General features: G+C 45.7%; 1 protein-coding gene across 36 annotated transcripts in view; it reads left to right on the top strand.

Moving 5' to 3' along the window:
- LOC106993529 (uncharacterized) overlaps positions 1 to 26,081 on the top strand; it is a 301,117-nt gene that overhangs the window by 165,560 nt on the left and 109,476 nt on the right. For 15 of the 36 annotated variants that reach the window (XR_013404403.1, XR_013404398.1, XR_013404401.1 and 12 more), the window contains one exon: positions 6,566 to 10,052. Coding sequence is in view for 13 of the 36 variants with exons in the window: in XM_077964675.1 (XP_077820801.1) it covers positions 6,566 to 6,608; positions 6,741 to 6,852 (155 nt within the window). In the remaining 23 variants the exon portion in view is untranslated. Of the gene's footprint in view, positions 1 to 6,565; positions 10,053 to 26,081 lie in introns of those variants that run through there. The other 21 variants (XM_077964675.1, XM_077964673.1, XM_077964666.1 and 18 more) reach the window with 6 other exon arrangements.

Genomic DNA, 26,081 nt, shown 5'->3' with positions numbered 1-26,081 from the left:
GTCTCCTGGCATACATCTACTAAATTTTCTCTTGGGTATATACTTAGAGAAATAGGGAATACATCAAAAAGATTTGCTGGGTATGCCAGCATTCAACTTTAATAGATAATGTCAAATTGTTTTCCAGTTTCCCCCCAGCAATGTGTTTGAGACCCTGTTGATATCCAACATTTGGTATTGTCATACCTCTTGGGTTTGTTAATCACATGGGTGTAAACTGGCATTTCGTGGTGATGAAATGCCTCTTCATGATTATTGGTGAGGTGAGCATCTAATTATAGGTTTATTAGTTATATGTGTTTCTTGTTCTATGAAATGCTTCTTTGTGGCTTTTGCCCATTTTTTCTATAGAGTTTTTTCTTATTTTAGAAGTGCTTTATATATTTTTAAAACTAATCTTTTGTTAGCTATATGTGTTTCAAATATTTTCTCCAAATTTGTAGCTTATAGTTTTACTTTTGTGCAGAAATTCTTAGTTTTTATTTTTTATTTTACTTTAAGTTCCAGGATACATGTGCAGAATGTGCAGGTTTGTTACATAGGTATAGGTGTGCCATGGTGGTTTGCTATCAACCCATCATCTAAGTTTTAAGCCCCGCATACATTAGCTATTTGTCCCGATGCTGTCGTTCCCCTCACCCCCCACACCCCGACAGGCCCTGGTATGTTTTGTTCCCCTCCCTGTGTCCATGTGTTCTCATTGCTCAACATCCACTTATGAGTGAGAACATACGGTGTTTGGTTTTCTGTTCCTGGGTTAGTTTGCTGAGGATGATGGCTTCCAGCTTTATCCATGTCCTTGCAAAGGATATGATCTCATTCCTTTTTATGGCTGTATAGTATTCCGTGGTGTATATGTACCACATATTCTTTATCCAGTCTGTCATTGATGGGCATTTGGGTTGAGTTCCATGTCTTTGCTATCATAAATAGTGTTGCCATAAACATACATGTGCGTGTGTCTTTATAGTAGAATGATTTATATTCCTTTGAGCATATACCCAGTAATGAGATTGCTGGGTCAAATGGTATTTCTGGTTCTAGATTCTTGAGAGATTGCCACACTGTCCTCCACAGTGGTTGAACTAATTTACAGTCCCACCAACAGTGTAAAAGCATTCCTATTTCTCCACAGCATCTGTTGTTTCTTGACATGTTAATAATTGCCATTCAGACCAGCGTGAGATGGTATTTCATGGTTTTGATTTGCATTTTTCTAATGACCAGTGATGCTGAGCTTTTTTTTCATATGTTTGTTGGTCACATAAATGTCTTCTTTTGAGAAATGCCAGTTCATATCCTTCACCCACTTTTTGATGGGGTTGTTATTTTCTTGTAAATTTGCTTAAGTTTCTTATAGATGCTGAATATTAGACCTTTGTTGGATGCCTGGTTCACAAAATTTTTCTCCCATTCTGTAGGTTGCCTGTTCACTCTGATGATAGTTTCTTTTGTTGTACAGAAGCGCTTTAGCTTAATTAGATCCCATTTGTCAATTTTAGCTTTTGTTGCAATTGCTTTTGGTGTTTTCATCAAGAAATTTTTGCCTATGCTTATGTCCTGAATGGTATTGCCTAGGTTTTCTTCTATGATTTTTACAGTTTTGGGTTTTACATTTAGGTCTTTAATCCATCTTGAGTTAATTTTTGTATAAGGTGTAAAGAAGGGGCCCAGTTTCAGTTTTCTGCGTATGGCTAGCCGGTTTTCCCAGCACCATTTATGAAATAGTGAATTCGTTCCCCATTGCTTGTTTTTGTCACGTTTGTCGAAGATCAGATGGTTGTAGATGTGTGGCATTATTTCTGAGGTGACTGTTCTGTTCCATTGGTCTGCATGTCTGTTTTGATACCAGTACCATGCTGTTTTGATTACTGTAGCCTTGTAGTAGAGTTTGAAATAAGGTAGTGTGATGCCTGCAGCTATGGTCAGTATGATATTGGCTGTGGGTTTGTCATAAATAGCTCTTATTATTTTGAAATATGTTTCATCAATATCTAGTTTATTGAGAGTTTTTGGCCTATTCAGGGGTTCAATTTCTTCTTGGTTTAATCTTGGCAGGGTGTATGTGTCCAGGAATTTATCCATTTCTTCTAGATTTTCTAGTTTATTTGCATAAAGGTGTTTATAGTATTCTCGGATAGTAGTTTCTGTTTCTGTGGGGTCAGTGATGATATCCCCTTTATCATTTTTTTGTGTCTATTTGATTCTTCTCTCTTCTTTATTAGTCTAGCTAGCAGTCTATCTATTTTGTTAATTTTTTTCAAAAAAAAAAAAAACAGCTCCTGGATTCATTGATTTTTTAAAAGAGTTTTTCATGTCTCTATCTCCTTCAGGTCTGCTCTGATCTTAGTTATTTCTTGTCTTCTGCTAGCTTTTGGATATTTTTGTTCTTGCTTCTCTAGTTCTTTTAATTGTGTTGTTACAGTGTCGATTTGAGATCTTTCTAGCTTTCTGATGTGGGCATTTAGTGCTATAAATTTCCCTCTTAACACTGCTTTAGCTGTGTCCTAGAGATTCTGGTGTGTTGTCTCTTTATTCTCATTGCTTTCAAAGAACTTTTTTATTTCTGCTTTAATTTCATTATTTACCCAGGAATCATTCAGAAGCAGGTTGTTCAATTTTCATGTAGTTGTGTGGTTTTGAGTGAGTTTCTTAATCCTGAGTTCTAATTTGATTGCACTGTGGTCTGAGAGACTGTTCGTTATGATTTGAGTTATTTTGCATTTGCTGAGGAGTGTTTTACTTCCAATAACATGGTCAATTTTAGAATAAGTGCCAGGTGGCACTGAGAAGAATGTACATTTTGTTGATTTGGGGTGGAGATTTCTGTAGATATCTATTGGGTGCACTTGATCCAGAGCTGAGTTCAAGTCCTGGATTTGTAATTTTCTGTCTCATTGATCTGTCTAATATTGACAGTGGGGTATCAAAGTGTGTGAGTCTAAGCCTCTTTGTAGGTCTCTAAAAACTTGTTTTATGAATCTGGGTTCTTCTGTATTGGGTGCATATGTATTTAGGATAGTTAGCACTTCTTGTTGAATTGATCCCTTTACCATTATGTAATGCCCTTGTTTGTTTTTTTTATCTTTGTTGAAACCCCTGCTTTTTTTTTTTTTCTTTCCATTTGCTTGGTAAATTTTCCTCCATTCCTTTATTTTAGCCTCTGTGTGTCTTTACACATGAGATGGGTCTCCTGAATACAGCACACTGATGGGTCTTGACTCTTTATCCAATTTGCCAGTCTGTGTCTTTTAATTGGGGCATTTAGCCTGTTTACATTTAAGGTGAATATTGTTATGTGTGAATTTGACCCTGTCATCATGATGCTAGCTCATTATTTTGCACACTAGTTGATGCAGTTTCTTCACAGTATCTTTGGTCTTTATATTTTGGTGTATTTTTGCAGTAGCTGGTAGTAGTTTTTGTCCAAGGTGGACATTACACCATAGGCAAGTGGCAGAGCCGATACTGTAACCCAGAACCAGGACTTCTGGTGTCAAGGTCATAGCTCTTTGCATTCTTTGTTTTCAAGCATAAATGTAGACCTTGACTAATTGAAGCAAAAAAGAATATATTGAAAGGGGACTGGATACTGAGTAGCTCATAGAATTGAAGAAAGACAATTGAAAAACCAACCTTGGGAAGCTGAAGGACCAAGATGGTCCCAAACATCTAAGTAACAAGAGGTCACAGACCTTACCACTGGACACCATCATTGTCCCTCTGCGACCTTACTGCAAATGAGAATCCTCAGTAGAAAAAGGGCTTAATTCACTCATTGACACTTCTTCTGGGGGTTGGGGTAGAGGGATTTGATTGCCAGCCCTCTAGGACTTCTGCCTTGTGGAAGGGTGGCTCACCCAGAGAGCTCACAAAACTGGCATATGTCTAACACAGCCTCCTAGGACATTATCTCATCTTGTCATCTCCCCTCTGTGAGGTTTGAGAATCTTGTCACTTCAGCTGGCCTGGGAGCTCCTACCCCAGTTTATTCCAGGAATTCCATACACAGTGCTGGTACACAGCCAAGACTTCATAAATGATCTTGGAAGGCTGCGTTAGGGAAATAGTCCCTGTTCTCAGGGTCTTAGACTTAAGACAAGCCTTTTGGCTTTGTTTGAATTTGCTTTCTCAGTAAAAACAAAAAGAAAAACAAAAATCCAGACATCAAAACAGAGAGAAGAGAAAGGCCTTTCCCCACATGCATTCCCAGGTGCCCAGAGTTGGTGGTTTTGAGAAGCTTGAGTGAGACAGGCAGTCTCCCACTCAGTCCCTAATTAATTGATCACCTCCATCTGGTCAAAATGTTTACTGCTTCTGCCTACCCCTCAGCAGGGAGGAGTCCCTAGTTCAGCAAAGCAGCAAGTGTGAGAGGGAAAAACAACAGCCCCCACATAGCACATGTAGCACCACGTCTAACCCACACTACAGATGTGGCTCTATCTATATCCTCATCATCAATCAGCAGGTGATGAGGTGTAGGAGCCGTGCTGGGTCCCGTCACTGCCTGGGGCACTTTGCAGTGTCACCGCGTGCATTCTTCATCCAAGCTAAATAGAGTGCTGGGTGGGGTGCTGTTTCTTGCACTATTTACAAGCCCCTGGGATTTTTCCTTATCCCAAAGGACTGTGAAGGGAACGTGTGGACCTCAGCAATTTCTGCAGTGAAGTCATAGGGCGCTAGGAGGGCCACCTGAGCCTGGGAGATTAAACCCAAGGCCACTGAGCTTTAAAGATAGGGATGAGGTTAGGGCAGAAAAGAGGCACGAAGAGGAAATTTGATTCTTCTAAATCTTACCTCATTTAAACATTCGTTTGGTAAAATTCCAATTATGCTTCTTGACAGAGCAGATTTTTACAGTGTTCCAAATGTAAAAGTTGGAAAGAGGCTACAAATGAAAACAATTCGGTAACTCCTCAAGCCAAAAATAAGCCAGAATCTCAGGCTAAGTGGAGTTCAAATGATCTGTAATCTAGAATCTAGATCAACCTTCCTCTCACACAGAAAACTCTAGGATGTGACACTGGGAAAATGATCTGTCATTTCAGAGTGACCACCTCCTGATTCTGTGGTCCTGGCATGTCAGCACCTGATTGTGGTCATCTGAAAAATGGGGATAGAAAGGCCTGCCCCGGCTCCTCAGACAGCTTCTCTAGAGATGCAAGACGCTCTGATGTGAAGCAGAGCTCTTCAGAAGTGGGACAATGCTGGACGTGGATGTTGCGGGGTGTTTGGTGGCTTCTCAGTACTCATTGACCATGTCCACTCCCCTTCTCTTCATGCCCTATTTTCACTTCTCTTTCAAATGTCCTGCTCTTCACTTCTCACCACATACTTCTTCGAGGTTCCTTTTCCCCAGTTCTAGGCCTTGGTTAAGATTTCCCAAAGGTATTTTCATGGATCTCTAGTCCCCAAAATGGCTCACAACTAAAGGAGGTTCTAAGAACAAATTGATTGGTTTGAGAAACAACAAGCACCATGACCGCCTTTCAGAAAGTACAGCTCTCCTTAGGCTCTGGGAAGTCTTGCAGGAAGGAAGCTTGTCTACCTGTGCTCTTTAATTAGTTAGTACTTTCATAATTAATTCGACCACAGAAGCCATTGTTCAAATATTGCCTATTAATACCTCCCCCAAAATACAGCTTGGGAAATGTCCTAGATGATAATGACAATGATATGATGATGATGACGATGAGGCCCATTGATCAAATGCTTACTACATCAGAAATAAACACTTAATAACACTTAACTCTCAGGCATCCCAGTGAGATGAGTGGCATTACCCATAGCTAGAAAGTGAGACTGATTGACACCCAGGTCTGGCTATTTCTGTTTTACAAATAAGGAAAATGAGATTCAAGGAAGGTAAGTATTTTGCCCAGTCTTATAGCTAGTGAGTAGTGGAGTTGGGCCATGAACCTGAGTCTTGTACCCAGGTCTGTCTAACTTTAAATGTCCCACTCCAGGCTCACACATGAGCCTGTGGCTTGGAAGCTGAGTTCACACCTGGCTTCACACTGGAGGGGCTTCTCAGGCATGGCCGCCCCTCGGGAGTCTATATGATGGAGGGTGGAATTGGATCGATGGGCAGCCAACCTAGTGTATGGCCCTCAGCAACCCATAAAACGGGACAGTCACACCCTCTGGAATCCATTGCAATGGGACCGTCACACCCTGTTGCTGGAAAAAATAGGAAACCCAGATTCAAGAGCCGGAGTGGTTTTGACCAGCGTGGTTTAACCAGGCAGCAGCCATGAAGACTGAAGTGCTCCAGAATCTGTCCTTTCAACAAATCTACCCCACCCTCCCAGGCCCAGAGCTTTGCTCCCGCATCCACAGTGCTCCAAGCTGCTTAGGTTGCCTGGCTGCTTTTCGCTAATTGAGACCTGTTGTGGTGCCTGTTGCTATAAACACTTGGCCAATTTGCATAAGTATGTGACATTATAAAAGTTCCTGAAAGATCTTATCCACATGGCTGGCACAGGGCCCAAATGAAAAGCCAGGTAGAAAGACAATGTGTGTGTTATTAAAAAAAATAATAATCTTGTTTTTGTTCCTTGTGCAGGTGAACAGGGCAAGAAATGGAAAGCGCATCCAATCCAGGGGCAGTGAGTATAGCCTGCTGTGTTTTGTTTTGAAATTATTTGAGTTATTTTTCTTGTACCTCCCAAGCTGCCTGTCACATGTGAAAAGCCGGGTTGAGGCTGTTAAGATCATACAAATGGGTCTGTGTTTTGCAGCGGAAGTTTCCGAGTGCTGGAGACTCACAGAGCGGGAGGAAGTTTGGAGATCACCACGTTCAGTGGTGTCGTTTTACAGATGTGGGAAACTGAGGGCCTGAAACTTGCATGAGGCAGTCCAAGACTCCTGACTTCTACGCCGGGGCTCTCTCACTTTCCAAAAACACTCCAGAATCAACCAATATACTCACCCTCATTTTCAACAGAGTAAAATGCATTTAGATGTAACAAGACAAAATCACAGCCTTCCCAAGCTCTGAGGTTGGTGAGCCCACGGCCTCCTGAAGCCCTCTGACCTGCCCAGCTCTCAGTCATGGTCGACCGTTTAGGACCAGCAGCCCTGAGCCAGGCGCTGGTGTGTTCTTTCACAGGCAATTTCTTTCAACCTTCTGAGCCCCTCTAGGAGGTGAGTCCTTTTCAGCTGTGGAAGTTAAGGCTGAGAGAAGTTAAATAATGCTCCTCAGTTACACAACGGGAAAGCGGGGCCGTGATTGAAACACAGGACTGGCTCACTGCAAACACTGGTTTCATCACTTCGTAGGGTTGTTGGAACGATTGAGCAGGACAGCACCTATGAAGCGCTGGTACGGTGCCCTGCACACATTGGGTACTTTAAAATGTCAGGTCTCACCCCTCATGTCTGTCCCGAGTCATCCACCACCAGCATTAACTCCAACAGAAATAATCTACAATTATTTCTTATTATTAACTCATGGTTCACCCAAAGCGGCCTTTTCTACAGAGAGACTTGAAAACCTGGCGAATTCAGTTCAGCAGCCCCCAAACACTAATTTCACACATGTGCTCAAGCTTGCTGACACTTGAGGGGTTGGCTGGTGGTTTGCAACCAAGCAGACCCCCATTCAAGAGGCCAAGAAGCTGTTATATCTTCGTCACAATTAAAATTGACAAGGAGGGATGTTCATCCTGTCCCACCTCTTAGCCCGTCATGAAAATTCTGTGTCCGTCTCCATCGCAGACAGCCAAGTTTGAGCAATGTTCTTGTCATTGTGGCTGGTCCCTACCAACTGTCTCCATGCATGTTTCTGGAGGCCTCGAATTGAACAGTTAAGCAGCACGACAACTCGCTGTGTTGGAGAGTTTTAGTAAAGAGGGTGGAAAGGGAACAAGGAACTCAAGAAACCAGGGAGCCAGAGGTCATTCCATGACAACGGTCCACTTGTGTCTTTCCGCTGGTTCACCGTGGGGCTTTGCACACCTCACTCCAAACAGGGCAGCAGATCTGTTCTCCCTCCCATGCCGGTAACATCATGAGGGCCAAATAAGCTATGAGAAAAACCAGATTCTTCCTCCTCCCATCCTCACCCCTCCACCATGCAGTTACCTCCAAGGCAGGACACCTCAGCCTGAAGTCCAGTGTCCAGGGACATAGGAGGCCTGCATCTGTGGGACAGGGGTGGGGAGTTGCAGCTGCAGGACCGCAGAGGTGGTGTCAAGGCTGATGGAAGGAAAGGGATGGTGGGAAGGGGAGGGGATGGGCGTGATGTTTACTGAGCACATACTACGGGCCAAGAACTTGACACTTCTAAGCTTTCTTAATCCCCACAGAAATCCTGTGGGGTAGGAATTATTATCTCCTTTGTACCAATGAGGAAACAGAGGGTCAGTAGGGTTAGGTAACTCACCTGAGGTCATATGACTCTGGAGGTGGAGCCAGCATTTGAATGCATGTCTTTTGATTTCAAATCTTACCTTCTTTCCAGGAATACAGTCACCATGTGAGAGCAATTCCAAAGTGCTGACTCTGTTGCTTGTCCACGTTACCTTGTGACCCTCAGCCAGCTGCTTGCCTTCTCAGCTTTCTTACCTGCAAAATGGGGTTATATCTAGTGCCTACTTCCTAGGGTTGTTGTAAGAATTAGATGAGATATGCACATAAGGTGCTTAGTGCAATGCCCAACATGTTGGAAGAGTCCTGCAGATGTCTGCCATTGATTTTATCTTTGCGGCGGCTGCTCCTGCTGCCCTGGGAAGTCACTCTCCCTGTGCCTCAGTTTTCTCATCTGTAAAATGGGTGGATTGGACTGGAGATGCCTTATCTTTCCAGCAATAAAATTATATTACTCTGCTTGGCATTCAGTTCAAGTTAATCTTCCCAACCAGCCTCCCCCTCAGGGCTCCCCTGCTGAGTTCCTCAGTTCTTACAGCATAGTTCTAACCCTGGTGCCCTGCTTGTTTTTGCCACTGTGTAATTCCTTCAAGCCTTCACTCCCACTCTTTACCTTCCTTGATTTATCTTTGCTTTCTTCTGCCAATTTGAATTCTATACTTCTTTCAAGGCCTAGATGAAAACTCAACTCTTCCATGAAACCGCCTCTGGCGAACCCGCCCTGAGATGATTTCCCTTCCATCTAAATTCCCTCGGCTATTATGCCCATGGCTGACTCACACTGCTTCCAAATGGTTTGTATTGTCTCACTGACTTCTGGTTGATTTAAACAAATTGCCTAAAAGTAAACTCCCCAAGGGCAAGGACCTTGTTGTCTACTTAGGTGTTGCCTTCGTGATGCCAGCATAGTCCTGGGCATATGCGTGGTGAGTTGAGGTGACGCTGCGTGGGTCACCCCATCCTCCCTGGGTGACTGAGCACCTCTGGGGAGGGGTTTCTTCAGGTTGCCTGGGCCTGTAAGGGTAATTAAGAGATCACCTCTGCCCTCATGGAGTTTGGGGAGGGAAAGAAAGAGACTTGTAAATATAACCAATTGCAACGTAATATGATTCTATTCCCATGGCATGGGGGAGGGTGGTCCCCTTTGTGCAGAGGAGACGAAGGCTTCTGCCAGCTCAAGGAGGAGCAAGAGTTCCCAGGGGGATGCAGGAGTGAACCCTGCGCAGCGTGCACAGCGTGAGAAGACGCAGTACATCCTGGTGTACTGAGGTGGGCTAAAGGGTGTCTTTTAGGGGAGGGAAGCAGGTCAGGGACAGTGGTAGGAAATGGAGTCAGAAACATAGCTTCTCCTTATCCAATAGCAGGTCCTTATCCCCTGGGCCCACAGCAAAAGACCATATCAAAATCAGAAAAGGAAGAGCTGTGTAAAGAGCTTCATTTATTTATTTAGTATGAAAATGCCCCCTTAAAAAATCATGGTGATAATAGCAGTTGCTTGATGTTTATTTGTTTTTTCATTTCATGTTTTCTTTTAACATCGTCACTTGACAAAATACAGATTTGGCAATTCTGTGTCAGAGGAAATAGTCCAGGTCCATATTCTTGGAACTACTGCTCTGGGAGCTATTGAAATACATGGAAATAACAAGCAAGTGCAACATCGATGTAACTCAGGGGGACAGGTGAGGAGCTTCTAAATAATTTCTGCTTTTTGCTGATGAGGATAGCAGATGTGGCCAATGCTTGCAACGGGTGCTTTTAAAATGCAAAGCAGAGAGGTAGTCTGATGGATTTCGGTGGCTTTAATCCCTGTCCTCTCTTGTGAGAGACTCACTCTGTGGCTCCTTCTTCTTTGTGCTTCTCTCCTCTCCTAGCTATTTCCATCCGCTGCTCCTCCCTCCCTGGGAGGGAATGGAATGTGTCCTTGTTCCTACAGAGCCTCTTGGGGGCAACTCTGACTTTATCACCAATCTTCCTGTCTTTCAAAGCAAGGGCTGACAACTGTGATTTCTCATCTCCAGGTGTGAAGGAAATTGCCCCTTGTAAGTGTCTGCACATCTCAGGCCCTTTCCCCCCCAGGGTGGCTCAGTGCCTGTCAGCTGAATTTGCACTAATGAGATTAAAGTCAGTGTGTTGGAACTTTCCAACATTTTTGCCCAGATCAGTCCAAAATTCCTAAGGTAAGAACTGCCTGAATCAATATAGTAGTGATTTCAAATCTTAAACTGTCCCTTTCAGGGCATTTCCGTCATTTTATGGGAACAAGAGAGCAGTTGAGGGGGGCCCTGGAAACAAAAGTGTACAAAGAGAGGTGCAGGGTGGGGGCTGAGGCTGGTTTCTCAGGTGGCAAAGGTATTTCAAGCCCTATATGGTAAGGTTCACTTTGCTTATTCCTTTCTCCTTTTAGTTGGGGTTTCACTCCACAGAGGCTTGTCCAAGGCCTCACAGCAGTTTTGCTGAAAAAGTAAGCAATCAGAACGAAATGCAGGGGTGTCCTGAAGGGCAAGGGAGGAGGCACACCCTGGACCTTCATGAAGACAGTGAGACTCCTAGGGTTTAGTGACACAGGAAGAGAGTGAGACTCCTAGGGGTTGGTGACACAGGAAGAGAGTGAGACTCCTAGGGGTTGGTGACACAGGAAGAGAGTGAGACTCCTAGGGGTTGGTGACACAGGAAGAGAGTGAGACTCCTAGGGGTTGGTGACACAGGAAGAGAGTGAGACTCCTAGGGGTTGGTGACACAGGAAGAGAGTGAGACTCCTAGGGGTTGGTGACACAGGAAGACAGACTCCTAGGGGTTGGTGACACAGGAAGAGAGTGAGACTCCTAGGGGTTGGTGACACAGGAAGAGAGTGAGACTCCTAGGGGTTGGTGACACAGGAAGAGAGTGAGACTCCTAGGGGTTGGTGACACAGGAAGACAGTGAGACTCCTAGGGGTTGGTGACACAGGAAGACAGTGAGACTCCTAGGGGTTGGTGACACAGGAAGAGAGTGAGACTCCTAGGGGTTGGTGACACAGGAATAGAGTGAGACTCCTAGGGGTTGGTGACACAGGAAGACAGTGAGACTCCTAGGGGTTGGTGACACAGGAAGAGAGTGAGACTCCTAGGGGTTGGTGACACAGGAATAGAGTGAGACTCCTAGGGGTTGGTGACACAGGAAGACAGTGAGACTCCTAGGGGTTGGTGACACAGGAAGACAGACTCCTAGGGGTTGGTGACACAGGAAGAGATTGAGACTCCTAGGGGTTGGTGACACAGGGGACACAGGGGATGATTTTGAAATGGGTTCTCTAACCATCAGCCCCTGGAGAAGGGGATATTGAAGGCCTGGAGAGTGGGAAGATGGGGAGGAGAATTCACAGTTGTTGAAGTGATCATGGACTTAGAAAGAGTCTTGGAGAAACAGCAGATACCTGAATTCTTGTCTTAGCTCCATTGTGTGACTTTGGGCGAGTTATAGCATCCTTCTGGGCCTCAATTTCCTTAGATCGAAATGAGGGCACAGCACCACCGACCTTCCTTCCATTCTCTTCTGAGACGCTAAGTGAAAGAGTCACGTTCCCTACTTTTGCTCCCTCCTGAGATGTGAGCTCCCTGAAGTCTGAGGCTGTACCTGTGTCCTGAGCTGTGCTTTAGTTTGCTGGGGTCAGCAATGGCCCTGCTGCAAACACATTGACAACAGCCCGTGGGAAGGCTAAGAACAGCCTGTGGTGATGGAGCACATTCTGCAAGCCAGGGCTCTAGAGCAAATGGTGCTACCAGAGGCAGCCCTATGGACTCGACTACAAGCTAAGCTTGCTTCAGGAGGCTGAAACACACACACACACACACATACACACACACAGAGTCCTCAGCCTCCTGTCCACCTCTAGGTCTTTGGTCCCACCCTCTGCTTATGGACTCCACTCCTCAACATTTTTCCAATTCCATCGATAGCCAAAGACCTTTCTCCATGATGATTCCTTTTCTTGTGTTGATTGCTGTTGTTGATGCGTGCCTCCGTATGTCCGCTCCCCACAATGTAAGATGCCCTTGACTACGTAAATGACTTCATTGTCTGCCAGAGTGGCAAGATGTTGGGTAGAAATCAGAAAGAAATTCTGGCACATGCTTCAACATGGAGGAACCTTGAGGACCTTATGCTAATTGAAGTAAGCTAGACAAAAAAGGACAAATATCACACAATTCCACTTACAGGAGGTACCTAGAGTAGTCCAGTTCATAAAGAAAGCAGAATAATGGTTTCTACTTTCATTGAATGGGGCCAGGAGAAAGGGGGTTGGGGAAGTCATCTTTTATTGGCTACAGTTTCCCTTTGAGAAGATGAAGAGGTTTTGGAGATGGTGGTGGTGATGATTGCCCAACAATGTGAATGTACTTAATACTACAGAACTAATACATTTTTAAATGGTTAAAATGGTAAGTTTTATGTTATATTTAAATACTGAAATTTATATTTCACCATAAAAACTATGGAGGACTAAATTCCTGCACCAAAGAAACTGGTTTTGTCTTCTGGGCTTCTTCAGCCAGGTTGTCAAGTTCTGGAAGCCGACTAATCCTTTGTTTATTGTACTTTTTCATCAGGTCTGGTGACTTCCCATTTGCACAGTTAATAGGTAGAGTCTAGAGATACTGACACTGGGCTTGGTTTTGAATTTTCAATACTTTTTTGTACGTTAGTTATCCATGGTTCTTGACATCCATTGCCACACAGAAAAGTGCTTTGCTCAACAGCACAAGAAGGAGGCAGTGATTCGGTGATACAGGACTCAGGTGAAGAGGAGGAGAATTTGCAGGGTGAAGAAGAGGACAGAAATAATGGGGGTTGGTAGGAGTGTGGAGCCATGCTCTAGTGGCTCAAAGGGAAAGAGGACAGTGGACATAGAGACAGTAAGCGGGAGCTAAGGTTCCTGTGTAAGTGGGGGGCACACCCTCTTGGAGGCTGCCAGTTCCAAATGTGAATGACTCATAGGAGCCATCCACAGCATTGTAATTCCATCAATATCTAGGTTCATTGATATCTCAGGAAAATAATGTCATCTTATCTCCTTACTCTCCGTCTCTCTGGTTCCTATCAATCTATGTCACTTCCCATCACTGCTTTCCATTTGCGCCAAGGCTTGAGTGCCAGGGGGCACCCTGCTAATTAATTACCTTGACCTGTGAGCACAGGTGTGCTCTTGTCAAGATCGCCATGCCTGGGGAAACATCAGCCTTTGGCTCCAACAGCATCTCTATTGGTCCAGGTTCTGAAAGCCTCTCACCTGGGACTCTTCTGGGACATTGGCTGTCCTCATTATCTCAATTAGCATTTCTTCTACACCTGCTTTAGAGCAAGAAGTGACCTTGGAAATCATCTAACTCGGCGCTCCTCAAACATCAGTGTGCATATGGGTCACTGGGGGGATCTTTCTGGAGTGCAGGTTCTGATTCAGCAAGTCTTTGGCAGGTAAGGAGGGAGCTGAGATTCCGTAGATCCAACATATTCCCAGGTAGTGTCCATGCTGCTGATCCCTGAACCATACTTTAAGCAGCAAGAATCTAGTCTTGTGATTCTCAGCACTGACCACATGTTACAATCACCTGGGGAGCTTTAGCAAAACACAGTGGCCTGAGCTTTGCTCCTAAGAGATTATTTAGTTGGTCTAGGTACAGCTGGTCGTTATTTGTTTAAAAAGCTCACCATATGATTCTAGTGAGCACACTGTGTTGAAAGCTGGAGCTCTGATCAAATAGCTTGATTTTCCATCTTTCTCATTGAAATTACCAAAAAAAATCCACCTTCACCATCCCACTTTGCCTCTCCTTGGCCTGGGATTTGATTTTCCGTTGTGAGAAAATTACCTATTATGAAGTCTGTAACAATAAGAAATAACATTTATTGAGCATTTGCTATATGATAGGCATCATTCTAAATCCTTTACAATCTCACAATACCCATGAGTTAGATGCTACTATTACCGTACTCATCTTTTTTATAGATGTGACAACTTAGCCACAGAGAAGTAAAGTAACTGGCCAGGCGCTGTGGCTCACACCTGTAATCCCAGCACTTTGGGAGGCCGAGGCAGGCTAATCACGAGGTCAGGAGTTTGAGACCAGCCTGGCCAACATGGTGAAACCTTGTCTCTACTAAAAAGAAAAAAAAAAATTGCTAGGCATAGTGGCAGGCGCCTGTAATCCTAGCTACTCGGGAGGCTGAGGCAGGAGAATCGCTTGAACCTGGGAGGCGGAGGTTGCAGTGAGCTAAGATCGTGCCACTGCACTCCAGCCTGGGCAACAGAGTGAGACTCAATTTAAAAAACAAAGAAGTAAAGTAACTTGCTATTGGTCACATAGCTAGTAAGTGACAGAGCCATGATTGGTGCTCAGGAAGTCTGACCCCAGAGCCAACTCTCTTAACTATTGCGTGATTCGGCCTCCCTGTGCCATGCCAAAGATGTAGCGATGCTGGTTAATGAGGGAGGAAATGTATCCTTTTCAATCAAAACTTGCTTTTTCTGTTGATGTGCTATTTTTTTTTAACACATCAGGTTTTTTGGTTATTTTTATAGATCAAGTTTATTTCCATTTCAAAAATCACCAATGATGCAAAGTTGTGTGTGTACATTGCTTTTCTATTTTCTATTCTACCCATCCATGCAGCAGGCCTTTGCATTGGAAGGCTGTGCAACTGGAATACTGCTGTTCACTAAGGCATCCTGACCCACGTCCCGGATAACATCTGGGAAGGAGATGCTTGTGGGCCTTGGATTTCAAGCTCCACCTTCCCCTCCGATAGGGTTTGAAGAATTTCACAGGTTCCAATCTGGCAAGATTTATTTGTAGGGTGGCCTCTCACGTAATCTGCCTCATCTTTTTCAGTGGTCCCTTGGCATACATCCTTCCCTAACAGAGACATTCCCCTTAGCTCATATTTCAGCCCCCTACAGATTCATCTCAGATTCTAAGCCACATGGTTTAGTTGCCAGAAACACCAGAGGGTCTTGCCAATAGCGAGTTGTCGGTCTCTTGTAGTACAGTACACAACACAGATCCAACAGAGTAAGAAACATTTCTAAACCATCAGTTTAAATAAAGCATCATGAAATGCTCCCAAACCAAACATACTACAAGATCAGTGTGTTTGGCAAATTGCTAGTATAGTAGTTTGGATTTTATGCATTTATGACTCTCCTCTAGTGCAGACGATTAAGAATTGACTGGAGTATTCTCATATTAAAAAGACGTAACTGGCCAGGGAATAATTTCGTATGGTTCAATCTGAAAGAGAATTTCAAAGCTGGAGGTTTTTTGAGAATCCATCAGACCCTCCTTCAAACATCTGAATGCCTTTTATATCATCCCCTATAAACAATTATCCACACTCTGCATGAACACCTCTAGTGTCAGGGAACTCATCACCTTACAAAGCAGTCACTTCTGTTTTCTGATTATTCCTACCATTAACGTTCTTAGAATGAATTCAAACTAAGTCAATGAAATGTCTATGAGTCAACCCTAAGTCTGCTTTCTAACGTCACATACACCCGAAATCTGGTTCCTCTTCCATTTAACAGCTTGCTTTAAGCAATTTCCAACAGTTCTTAAAGCTTCCTGTGTTTTCTTTTTCTCCAAATGAGGTATCATTTTGAAGATCTCTGGCATAACAAGTCTTCTACTCCCCTGGTCTCTCCCCACATAGCTGAGCTCTGGTTAGAAGCCAGTCCCCTCCAGTGTGGAGTCAGGTGGGGCTGCTCCCTCTGCTTGCACACCCACTTTCTGTCACCAATATGTGCACAAAAGGATACAAATCAAGAGCACTGAGCTTCTGGTCAACCCTGGCAACTCAAGCCAACAGCTTCCCTATGAGCTCATGACATCCTCACACAGAGAAAACAGCAGCTAGACCTTCACTCCTTTCACGACTGGTTTTGGTCAGGATGCAGCACTGCCAGATGATACCCAGGCGGTTTCATGACGGGCACATTCTCTGTGTAGCCACAGTGTGAGGCTCTGAGAGGACAGCTGGGCCTCTCAATGAGCAGAGACCCCCAGAAGCCCCAGCAAACACCCAGGCTCCTGGACGCCTCCTTGCTGGGGTCTCCCTGATGCTTGGGAGGCAGCATCAGTTCTGGGAATCTTCCCTCTCCTTTTCAGACAAAGTGCAGATCAGACAGGCTGACTGCTCCTGCCAGGATCTCCCAGGATGCTACTCTTTCTGTCACTTGATTGTCTGCATTGAGGTTTCAAGGATCCAGAATGAGGGGTCTGTGTATTACCTGTCTTAGACTAAAAGAAATAGGCAGATTCCTTTGGCATCAGCTGAACAAACAGCTAGGCTCAGAATGAACCATCTCCTATTTCAAAACCCTCCTACCTGCCATGCTGGGACTGCTTGCTGCCCGCAGCAGGGAGCTTCTCTGGGCAGGGCGTGCCTCCTGTGCTCAGGGCATCCACCCGTACAAGAGGGGTAGGGGCATTGCTCACTGTGCCCATGCCTCAAGCCAGGGGTGGCCGGCCAGCCAGCCCAGATTGTCCGCTGTGCTTCCTTACGGAAGCCCATGAAGTAAGTAAAGGTGACAGCCAATAAGCACATCAAGAGATGCTCAACGTCATTAGCCATCAGGAAGATGCAAACCAAGACCACCATGAGACACCACTTCACACTCCCTAGGATGACGAAAATAAAAAAGACAGACAATAACAACTGTTGGTGAGGATATGGAGAAACGGGGACCCATAGATACTGCTGGTGGGAATGTAAAGGGGTGCAGCTGCTTTGGAAGCAGCCTGATTCCTCAAACAGTTCCTCAGAATGTTCAATATACAGTTACCATACAGCCCTGCAATCCCACCCCCAGATATATACCCAAGATAAATGAAAACATCTGTCCACATAAAAACTTGTACGTGAATATGGCCAGGTGCGGTGGCTCATGCCTGTAATCCCACCACTTTGAGAGGTTGAGGGGGGGGGTGGATCACCTGAGGTCAGGAGTTCGAGACCAGCCTGGCCAACATGGTGAAACCCCATCTCTGCTAAAAATACAAAAATTAGCTGGGCATGGTGGTGCACACCTTTAATCCCAGCTACTTGGGAGTCTGAGGCATGAGAATCACTTGAACCTGGGAGGCAGAGGTTGCAGTGAGCCGAGATTGCACCATTGCACTCTGACCTGGGTGACAGAGTGAGACTGTCTCAAAAACAAACAAAGACTTGTACATGAATATTTATAGCAGCATTATTGGTAAGAGCCGAAAGGTGATGAACGGATCAACAAGAGGAATTTAGTATCATTGTACAGTGGATTACTGTTCAGCCCTTAAAGGGAATGAAGCACCGACCATGCTCCAACATGGATAAACGTTGAGAACATCACGCTAAGTGAAAGAAGCCAGTCACAAAAGACAAGAGGTGGCAGGATCCCGCGAGTAGAAAGCATTCCGACTCAGGAGGTCTGTAGAGCGGGAGGGCAGATTCGTGGTTGCTTAGGGCTGGGGCGTACGGGGGATAGGAAGGTGACAGCTGAAGGATGCAGGGTCTCTTTTGAGGTGATTTTTGCACATATCTGTGAATATACCAAAAGCCACTGAATTGTAACTTTAAATGGGTGAATTGTAGGTATGTGACTTATGTATCAATGAAATTGTTAAAAATAAAAAGTAGTAAATTATCATAAGAACTTAAAATCAGTATATTGTCATTAATGTAACAATTGTAGGCCCTCCTGAGGAGGGTGATGTCACGGGCTGGGTGCCTTCTGCTCTCCACCTCGGTCTCCTCACTTCTGCAATGGGGGTCTCCTCACCTCTGCAATGGGAGGTGCCCATCTAACGTGCAGTGCCCTTTTTGCCTCTGCCCTGCATATTGGCCCCCATGCCACCCCTGTAGGGCTGTATCATCCTCCTAGTTCCTCAGGCGCTTTACGCAGAGTTCAAGCCAGGCTCTTCACCTTTCTCCAAACCTGTGGGCTGCTTCCCTGCCTCCGTGCACTTGTTCACACAGGCCGCTGTGGCTGTCCAGATCTGCATGCCCTTCGCAGCGCTGCTCAGTCTGTGGGGCGGAAAGAGCCACGTGCCAGCCCAGCTCTGACTGGTCTCTCTGAGATCTCAGGCCCTTTCCAGCCTTGCTCTTCTGTCCTGGTAAAATGATGGGATTGGAGTATCAGCCTGTTGGACTATCAGCCTATTGGACTATCACCGCAGGGGTTTTCAAAAGAGCATAGCATGGTTAAATAAATGTTGGAAGCACTGGATTAAACAGGCTTACCTGTCACAGGACTTCTTTTTCTTTCTTTTTTTTTTTTTTTAAGATAGAGTCTCGCTGTGTCACCAGGCAGGACCACAGTGGTTCAGTCTCAGCTCACTGCAATCCCGGGTTCAAGCAATTCCCTGCCTCAGCCTCCTGAGTAGCTGAGACTACAGGCACATGCCACCACACCCGGCTAATTTTTGTATTTTCAGTAGAGATGGGGTTTCACCATATTGGCCAGGATGATCTCAATGTCTTGACCTCGTGATCTGCCCCCCTCAGCCTCCCAAGGTGCTGGGATTACAGGCATGAATCACAGGACTTGTCAGAGCCTTCAGTATGGCAACTGTGAGCCACCAAGAGGGGGATATGATTTGCAACCTTTCCTAGCTTTTAAAACCATGCACACACACACCACACACACACACCACCCCCCACACACATACATACACACATACACATTTTAACAGAACATCTTGTCTCACAGAATAACACCTAGGAGCCAGGGTTTTCTAATGACTTCTCATGGACTCACACTTAGGAAGAACATTAGGGCTAAATGAGGTGTGGCTCTTGGACTTGAAGTAAATGCAGTTTGTAGAGAAGACAAGATTTACATTCACGAAATGACTAAGGAGTAAGAAAAATTGTAATGTGGCAGACTTTCCTTGACCTCTTGATTTAGAATTTCCTTTGTTCTCTGCGCCCGAGGAATCTTTACTCTCCCTGTCTTAACACTCATCGATCACACTCCAGTTCTGTGTTTAATCTGCCTTCCCTGCTCGATCGCAAACTCCGGGAGTCAGGGACTGAGTTTTACTTCCCGTCCTATCATCAACACCTAGCGTAACACTGACTGGGCACTTCCTAATACGGTATAAAGTGAAGAGTTGAATGGAATCTAGATTGTGAAGTTCAGTCTTTGTTGGACTCTGTGTCAGAGGTCAATTGCTAGAGAATTCAGAGATGGGAGAGTTTCACCCAGGGGATCAGACTTGAGAGGGACCTGCACCATTCGGGAAAGAGTAGAGGAAGGGAGAAGGCATTCCAGGGAGAGCACAGCAAGGGCAAATGCAGAGGCCAGACCGAGTGCCACCTGTGCCCAGAAGAGTGACTGCCCAGCACGGGGCCGTGGGCTCAGAGCACGCTTGAGCTCAGTTCCCGGAGGCATTTCCACTGCTGGCATTGGGAGGAGGAAAAAGGGAGGAGTGGAGAAACCAAGGAGGGGAGGTCGCTTCATTCAGTCTCCTCTCTATGTCACACTCCAGTCATCCACCTCAAGGCCAGGCTGAGGTCCCACACCGGGACCCAGTGCTGGGGGGGCCAGCGCCGTGTGTGGCTCTTGCTAATGGGACTTCAAGCTGTCAAGATGCCTGGAGCATCCAGCAATGCACAGTAGACCAGCTGGCAGGCTTGGCAGGTTCATCGTGTTGGCAAATGGAGGGTTGAGACAGTAATTAGTCTCATCACAGGGAACCCCATGGCAAGAAGATAAGAAAGGCCATCAGCTTTGCCAGCGGAAATTATGCCCCACAGAGAAAGCTCTCCTGCCTTCAGGCTTCCCCCGTGTGTGACTCAGCACCGCTGCCTACAACTAAGAAGCCTGCTCACCTGCCCTTTGTCCGAAACGGCCGTTGCCGCGCTACTTCGTGGTGCAGCAGCCGGCCAAATGCAGCCACCCTGAGCAAAGGCACCCGTTCTCAGCTCCACCCCTGGCCAGCTGTGTAACCTTGGAGAAATGACAGTCTTTAGTCCTGGGCCTGGAGCAGAGTAGGCACTCAATAGATGTGGCTATTAACAACAATACTATCATTATACTCATTGGTGCACACAACTCGTAAAACAGACAATAGTGGTTTAGGGCAGATCATTTTTTAGGTGTTTATATCTGTGCTTATTTGTCTATCCTGATACAAGATCTCTGGATCAGAGAAGAGAAGTGCATGTTAGTAATGCCTGTTCCCTGTACCCCAATTCCTCAGGAGACCATGACTGAGGGCCGGATGTTTACCTCCCTGTGCAGTGAAGCTTACGCCACAGGAGAGGATGCCCAACATTAGGAGACTTAGAGCTTATATGAGGGTCTTTATAAGTGGGAGCCTGAGGCAGGGGAATCACAGTCACAAAGAGAGTTAAAGATGCTCAGCTGCTGGCTGGGCGCGGTGGCTCATGCCTATAATTCCAGCACTTTGGAAGGCCGAGGTGGGTGGATCACGAGGTCAAGAGATCGAGACCATCCTGGCCAACATGGTGAAACCATGTCTCTACCAAAAATACAAAAATTAGCTGGGAATGGTGGTGCGTGCCTGTAATTCCAGCTACTCAGGAGGCTGAGGCAGGAGAATCACTTGAACCTGGGAGGCGGAGATTGCAATGAGCTGAGATTGCACCACTGCACTCCAGTTTGGCGACAGAGTGAGACTCTGTCTCAAAAAAAAAAAAGAGGATGTTCAGCTGCTGTTTTTCAAGCTGGAGGAACGGCCATGGGCAGGGAATGGGGAAGCTGGAAAAGAGAAGAAATGTCCCGGAGAGGCTCCAGAAAGGATGCAGCTCTGTGGACACCTTGATTTTAGACCAGTGAGAGCCATGTTAGACTTCTGACCTCCAGAACTGGAGAATGATTATATGTGCTGTTGTGCATCCCTACATTGTGCTAATTTGTTACGGCAATCACAGGAAACTCATACAGTGGTGGAACAAGAAACAGGCTCTTCCTTTCTCTGGCATCACGTGAGTCCTCATGATTTCCGTGCACTGCAGGGCGAGTGCTGGAACCTCCCTGCCGACCTCTGACTCTGCATCATATCGCTGTGAGTTGACAATTATTAAGAGCTTTCTCATGCCAGGTGTAATATGATGTTTAACATACTCTTCTGACCTGGTGTTGAGTCCCTGGCTGGAGGCTGGTCGGCTCCCCTTCCACACCTCAACACTTCCCTTATTGGGCTCTCACAGCCCCGGCCATTATGCGCCCACCTTAACTGCCCCAGAGCCAGGCCCTTGACAACCAGGGACAGCCCAATCCTACACCCACGTGCCCCTCCCACCTCACCTTAACCATTCCCTCCTGTGGCCACAGTCGAGGTGCTTGATTGCCCCTGATCCTGGTGACTGACCCCGTGCTTCCCCGAGTGGCCCTACATGGTGTCCTCTGTTTGCCCCCAGGGACCTGTGAGTATTAAAAAACTGTAAAACTCGTTCCAGTTTCTCTCTTGATCTGCATCTGGCCTCACCCTACCTCACCCGAGTTAATGCGGCTGAAACCCCAGGCCATGCTCTAAGCCCTCGTGTCTCCTCGTGGGATCCTTAGCACAGCCCAAGGAGAGACCTTGTTGTTATCCCCACTCACTGTGAGGAAGCCAAAGTAAGGGGAGGTGACACGACTTGCCCAAAGCCACACAGCTGCCATGGGGCAGAGCTGGAGCCCAAAACCAAGTGGCCAAGCATGAGAGTGAACTCCTCACTGCACACTCTGCTGCCCACAGTTACGGGGACAGCACCGCCACCAACCTAACAGGATGGACCCTCCCAATTGGGTTGATTTTGACTTAAGGAAATAAGGTAATAGGACATGTCTAGCACACGCACTTCTGAATTAAATTTCCACCCTCCACAAGCATCATCAGGTGGAGGCTAGGATGAGCTGCGGCTGGGGAAGCTCATCAAGCCCAGGCCTCCCCAAGAGAGTAAGGCAATTGAAAACATCTTATCTACATTTAATTAAATTAGACATTCCTGGTGCAGCTTCGTGCCCCCACACAGCGGACTGGTTTAAAATAACCTCTAAGATTGGCCTCCTTTGACTGTTCTGGCCAAAGTGCTCAGGGGTGGGGGCTGAAGGTGTCAGTTTGCCCGGAGGTCCCTCCTGAGACAGATGGATTCATCAACAGTGCTTGGCTTTGAGAGGAGGGGGCTGGAGAAGACTCCGAGGACACCCGTTTCCTCAGTGCTGCGGTGAGGTGAGTGTAGCTCTGCCACAGTCAGAGCCGGCCTACTGGCCCCTCCCAAGCTGCTGCCATGATCTCTGGGTGACCAGAGCTCATCCCATCTTAGCCTGGGCACCTCCAAACAGAGCCTGAGACCAAAGCTTGCATGCAAGTGGTTAGGAATGAGATTCCAGCAAGCAGGAGAGACGGGGAGTAAAACGGGGGAGAAGTGAACCCTGATGGAAGAGTGTCTTAGGGGTTGGCCGCTTCTCAAGGTGACTGGAGTGCACTCCTCTGTGGCCTTCAGAGGAGCCTCATGAAATGTCTACAAAGAGTCCACCGGGGGGCAAAATGCAAAGCGTTTCTCTGTCGGCCCCTGTCTGCCACTGGTTAAGGCCTTGACCGATGCTCCGTGCTCCAGGAGCTCCGTGCTCCAGGTTGCCTGCGTGTGAGTGTAGGGTAGGTAGTGGAAGTTCCAGGTGCAGACCTAAGGTGAGGCCCCATCAGATTGGACCGGGGCAAACCTCGTCTAAATCTGTCTAGAACTATTGCCACGGCCATGACTGGTTAAGATGTGGAACCAAACACACACCACGAAATACTATGCATAAAAAGGGTGAGTTCATGTCCTTTGAAGGGACATTGATGAAGCTGAAAACCATCATTCTCAGCAAACTATTATAAGGACAAAAAACCAAACACCACGTGTTCTCACTCATAGGTGGGAATTGAACAATGAGAACACTTGGACACAGGGCGGGGAACATCACGCACTGGGGCTTGTCGGGGAGTGTGGGCTGGGGGAGGGATAGCATTAGGAGAAATACCTAATGTAAATGATGAGTTGATGGGTGCAGCAAACCAACATGGCACATGTATACCTATGTAACCTGCATGTTGTGCACATGTACCCTAGAACTTAAAGTATACTGATAAAAAAAAAAGTCTCTGGAAGCATACGCAAGAAAGTATAATACTGGTTAACTCCTGGGAGGAGAGATGGATGACTATGGAAGATACACCTTTCATTGAATAATATGAACCATATTAAGGTATTATTCATTCAAATATAATTGAAATTAAAACTGAACAAATATATTTAAGACACAAAGTAGTTTTTGTGAATCTAAAAAAAAAAAAAAAAGACGTGGAGCCAAAATTATTTCTGAAGTTGTGCCCAAGAGGATTCCAGTGCCTGTGTGGACTGTGAAGACCTCAGTGACTAAAGGGCATTGCAGCCTCTGCATGTCCAGCAGGGATAGGGGGCTGTTACCAGAAGCACAGCCCATTTCACCCTGACCCAAGCCCAGTGCTGACTAGCAAACTGGGTATCCAGGATATGTAGGGGCAGGAAACTTCCACTCCTTCCCTCCCCACACACCTAGAGTTCCTGGCCCCAAAATACCTTTGGAAGGTAACCCTGGCTGGGGAAGCGTTCATGGTTCCTGCACGTGCTCTGCCTATTGTTGAAACACAGGGTGCACTGCGAGATTCTTCCCAGCTAGACCCCAAAGTTTACATAACTTAGAACAGAAGGCCACCACCAAAAAGCATTTACATGTTGTTGTATGAAGTATCTTTACGTCTTTTTTTCATCTTCACACCAAATCCCATGAAGAAGGAATTATAGACTTTATCTTACAGACAAGCTGACTGGGCCTCGGGGCAGTTCACTGATCTCTTCAAGATCCCAGAGCCATTGAGTATAGTAATGCTGGAAAAGCAATTTGGTTCATGTGGTTTCAAGTCTGGATGCTTCTAGAGCATATGTCGAGTCTAACTCAACACCTATTTTATCCTACTGGTAGACTATAAGCTCCTTGAGAGCAGGGATGTTTATTTGGCTCACAGAGCAGATATTCAACCAGCACTAGTTGAATGCATGTTGCAAATGAGTTTCTGCTCAGACCATGAGCTCTTTAAACCAGTAATGTATCTTTGCATCCCTGGTACCCAGCATATAACAGGTGCTCCACACTGCACTGAATACATGTAGAGATAAATGAAGCACCCTGGTGATGCTCTCTTTTGAAACAATTTCCCACACTCACAGAAAGTTTCATGTATGATACAAAGAGCTTCTCCCCTGAACCATCTGAGGCCCATCACCCCAAGTTCCTCAGTGTTTCCTCCCAAGCAAGGATATTCCCCCACACAGCCAGAACACAATCAACACCAGGACATTAGCATTGCTGCATTATAACAGGTGTTGTCTACTCCTTATACACCAATTGAGTTTCAATCATTGTTCCAATAATGTCCTTTAAGAAAGAATCCAGTCTAGGATCCCACCTTGCATTTAGTTGTCACTGTCTCTTTCCTCTTCTTCACTCTGAAACAATTCCTTAGTTTTTTTCTTGACTTTCATTACCTTAACACTTTTGAAGATTACAAGCCAATTTTTCTGTTGAATGCACTCCAGTTTGGGTTTGCCCGATGGATCCTCTCGGTGGGGTTCATGTTATGCATCTTTGACAGGAATGTGAAGGTAGGATGCTGGGTCCTTCCTATTAAACCTTGTCAGAGTGACAAAAATGTAAATATGTTTCATTTCTGATAATGTTTCTTTTGATTATTTGATTAAGGTTGTATCTGCCAGCCTTCTCCATGTGAACTAATTCTTTTCCCTGTTGTAGGTAATAATGGGGAGAAGGGATTTGAGACTATCAATATCCCATTCCTCATCAAACTTTACTTTTATTCCTTTATTTATATCCATTTGGTTGCAAGGTTTCATATTTTCCCCCCCAGGTTAAAATCATTACTATTGTAGGGGTAGAAAAGGCAAGATTCCTTTCCTTCCCATTATAAGGATCACTGCTGACACCCCTATAACAGATAGCAAAAGAAAAGCATAACAAATATATTTGGCCATAGTTTTATGTGACAAAGGACACTTAAAAATGAAGGTGCAAAGATACAAGGGAAGCTATGTGATTTTATGCTTAGCTTCGATGAAGCAAGGACAGCTGTGTAGAAATATGATCAGATAGGAAGGGTATGAGCTGATGGTCACAGACAGTGGGGAAACCCAGCAGGGCCTGTCTGGATTCTTGTTGGCCTCTTTGTTGTAGCATTTCTTCCTCCTGGATATGGGGTAGGACTTTTCTGGAATGAGGCTCTTCATTTCTTTATGGACAGCTGTTGCATAGAAAGGTAGGAAAGGTTAGAGTAATATTTTCAGGCTTTATGGCTGGCTTTAGGGAAAAGGGGTTCTGGCTTCTATAACCCACCTTGAGGAAGAGGAATTCTGATTTCCATGGCTTCCTTCATGGGAGGATGAGGGGCGAGAGACAGATGGGCAGGAGAACGTCAAAGAGAAACTTTCCTTCTGAAGCTGAGTCTCAGGACTTCACTTTGGGATATTGTTTTCTGGGCCCAACCACTATTACTATTTATTTTATGCTCAAATTGTCCCAGATTTGGCTAGTGGGAACCTTTTCAATATGGTTCCTGTGTCCTTTAGACAAATCCTCATTCTTCACTGGGTACCTGCTGACTTTCTGGCACAAGATGCTCCAGGTTCTTCCTGTACTTTCCTGGCCC

This window comes from Macaca mulatta, chromosome 14, assembly GCF_049350105.2.
Source record: "Macaca mulatta isolate MMU2019108-1 chromosome 14, T2T-MMU8v2.0, whole genome shotgun sequence".
Taxonomy (NCBI): Eukaryota; Metazoa; Chordata; class Mammalia; order Primates; family Cercopithecidae; genus Macaca; species Macaca mulatta.
Note: the sequence above shows the minus strand (reverse complement) of the source record. Positions and strands in the feature narration are given on the sequence as shown.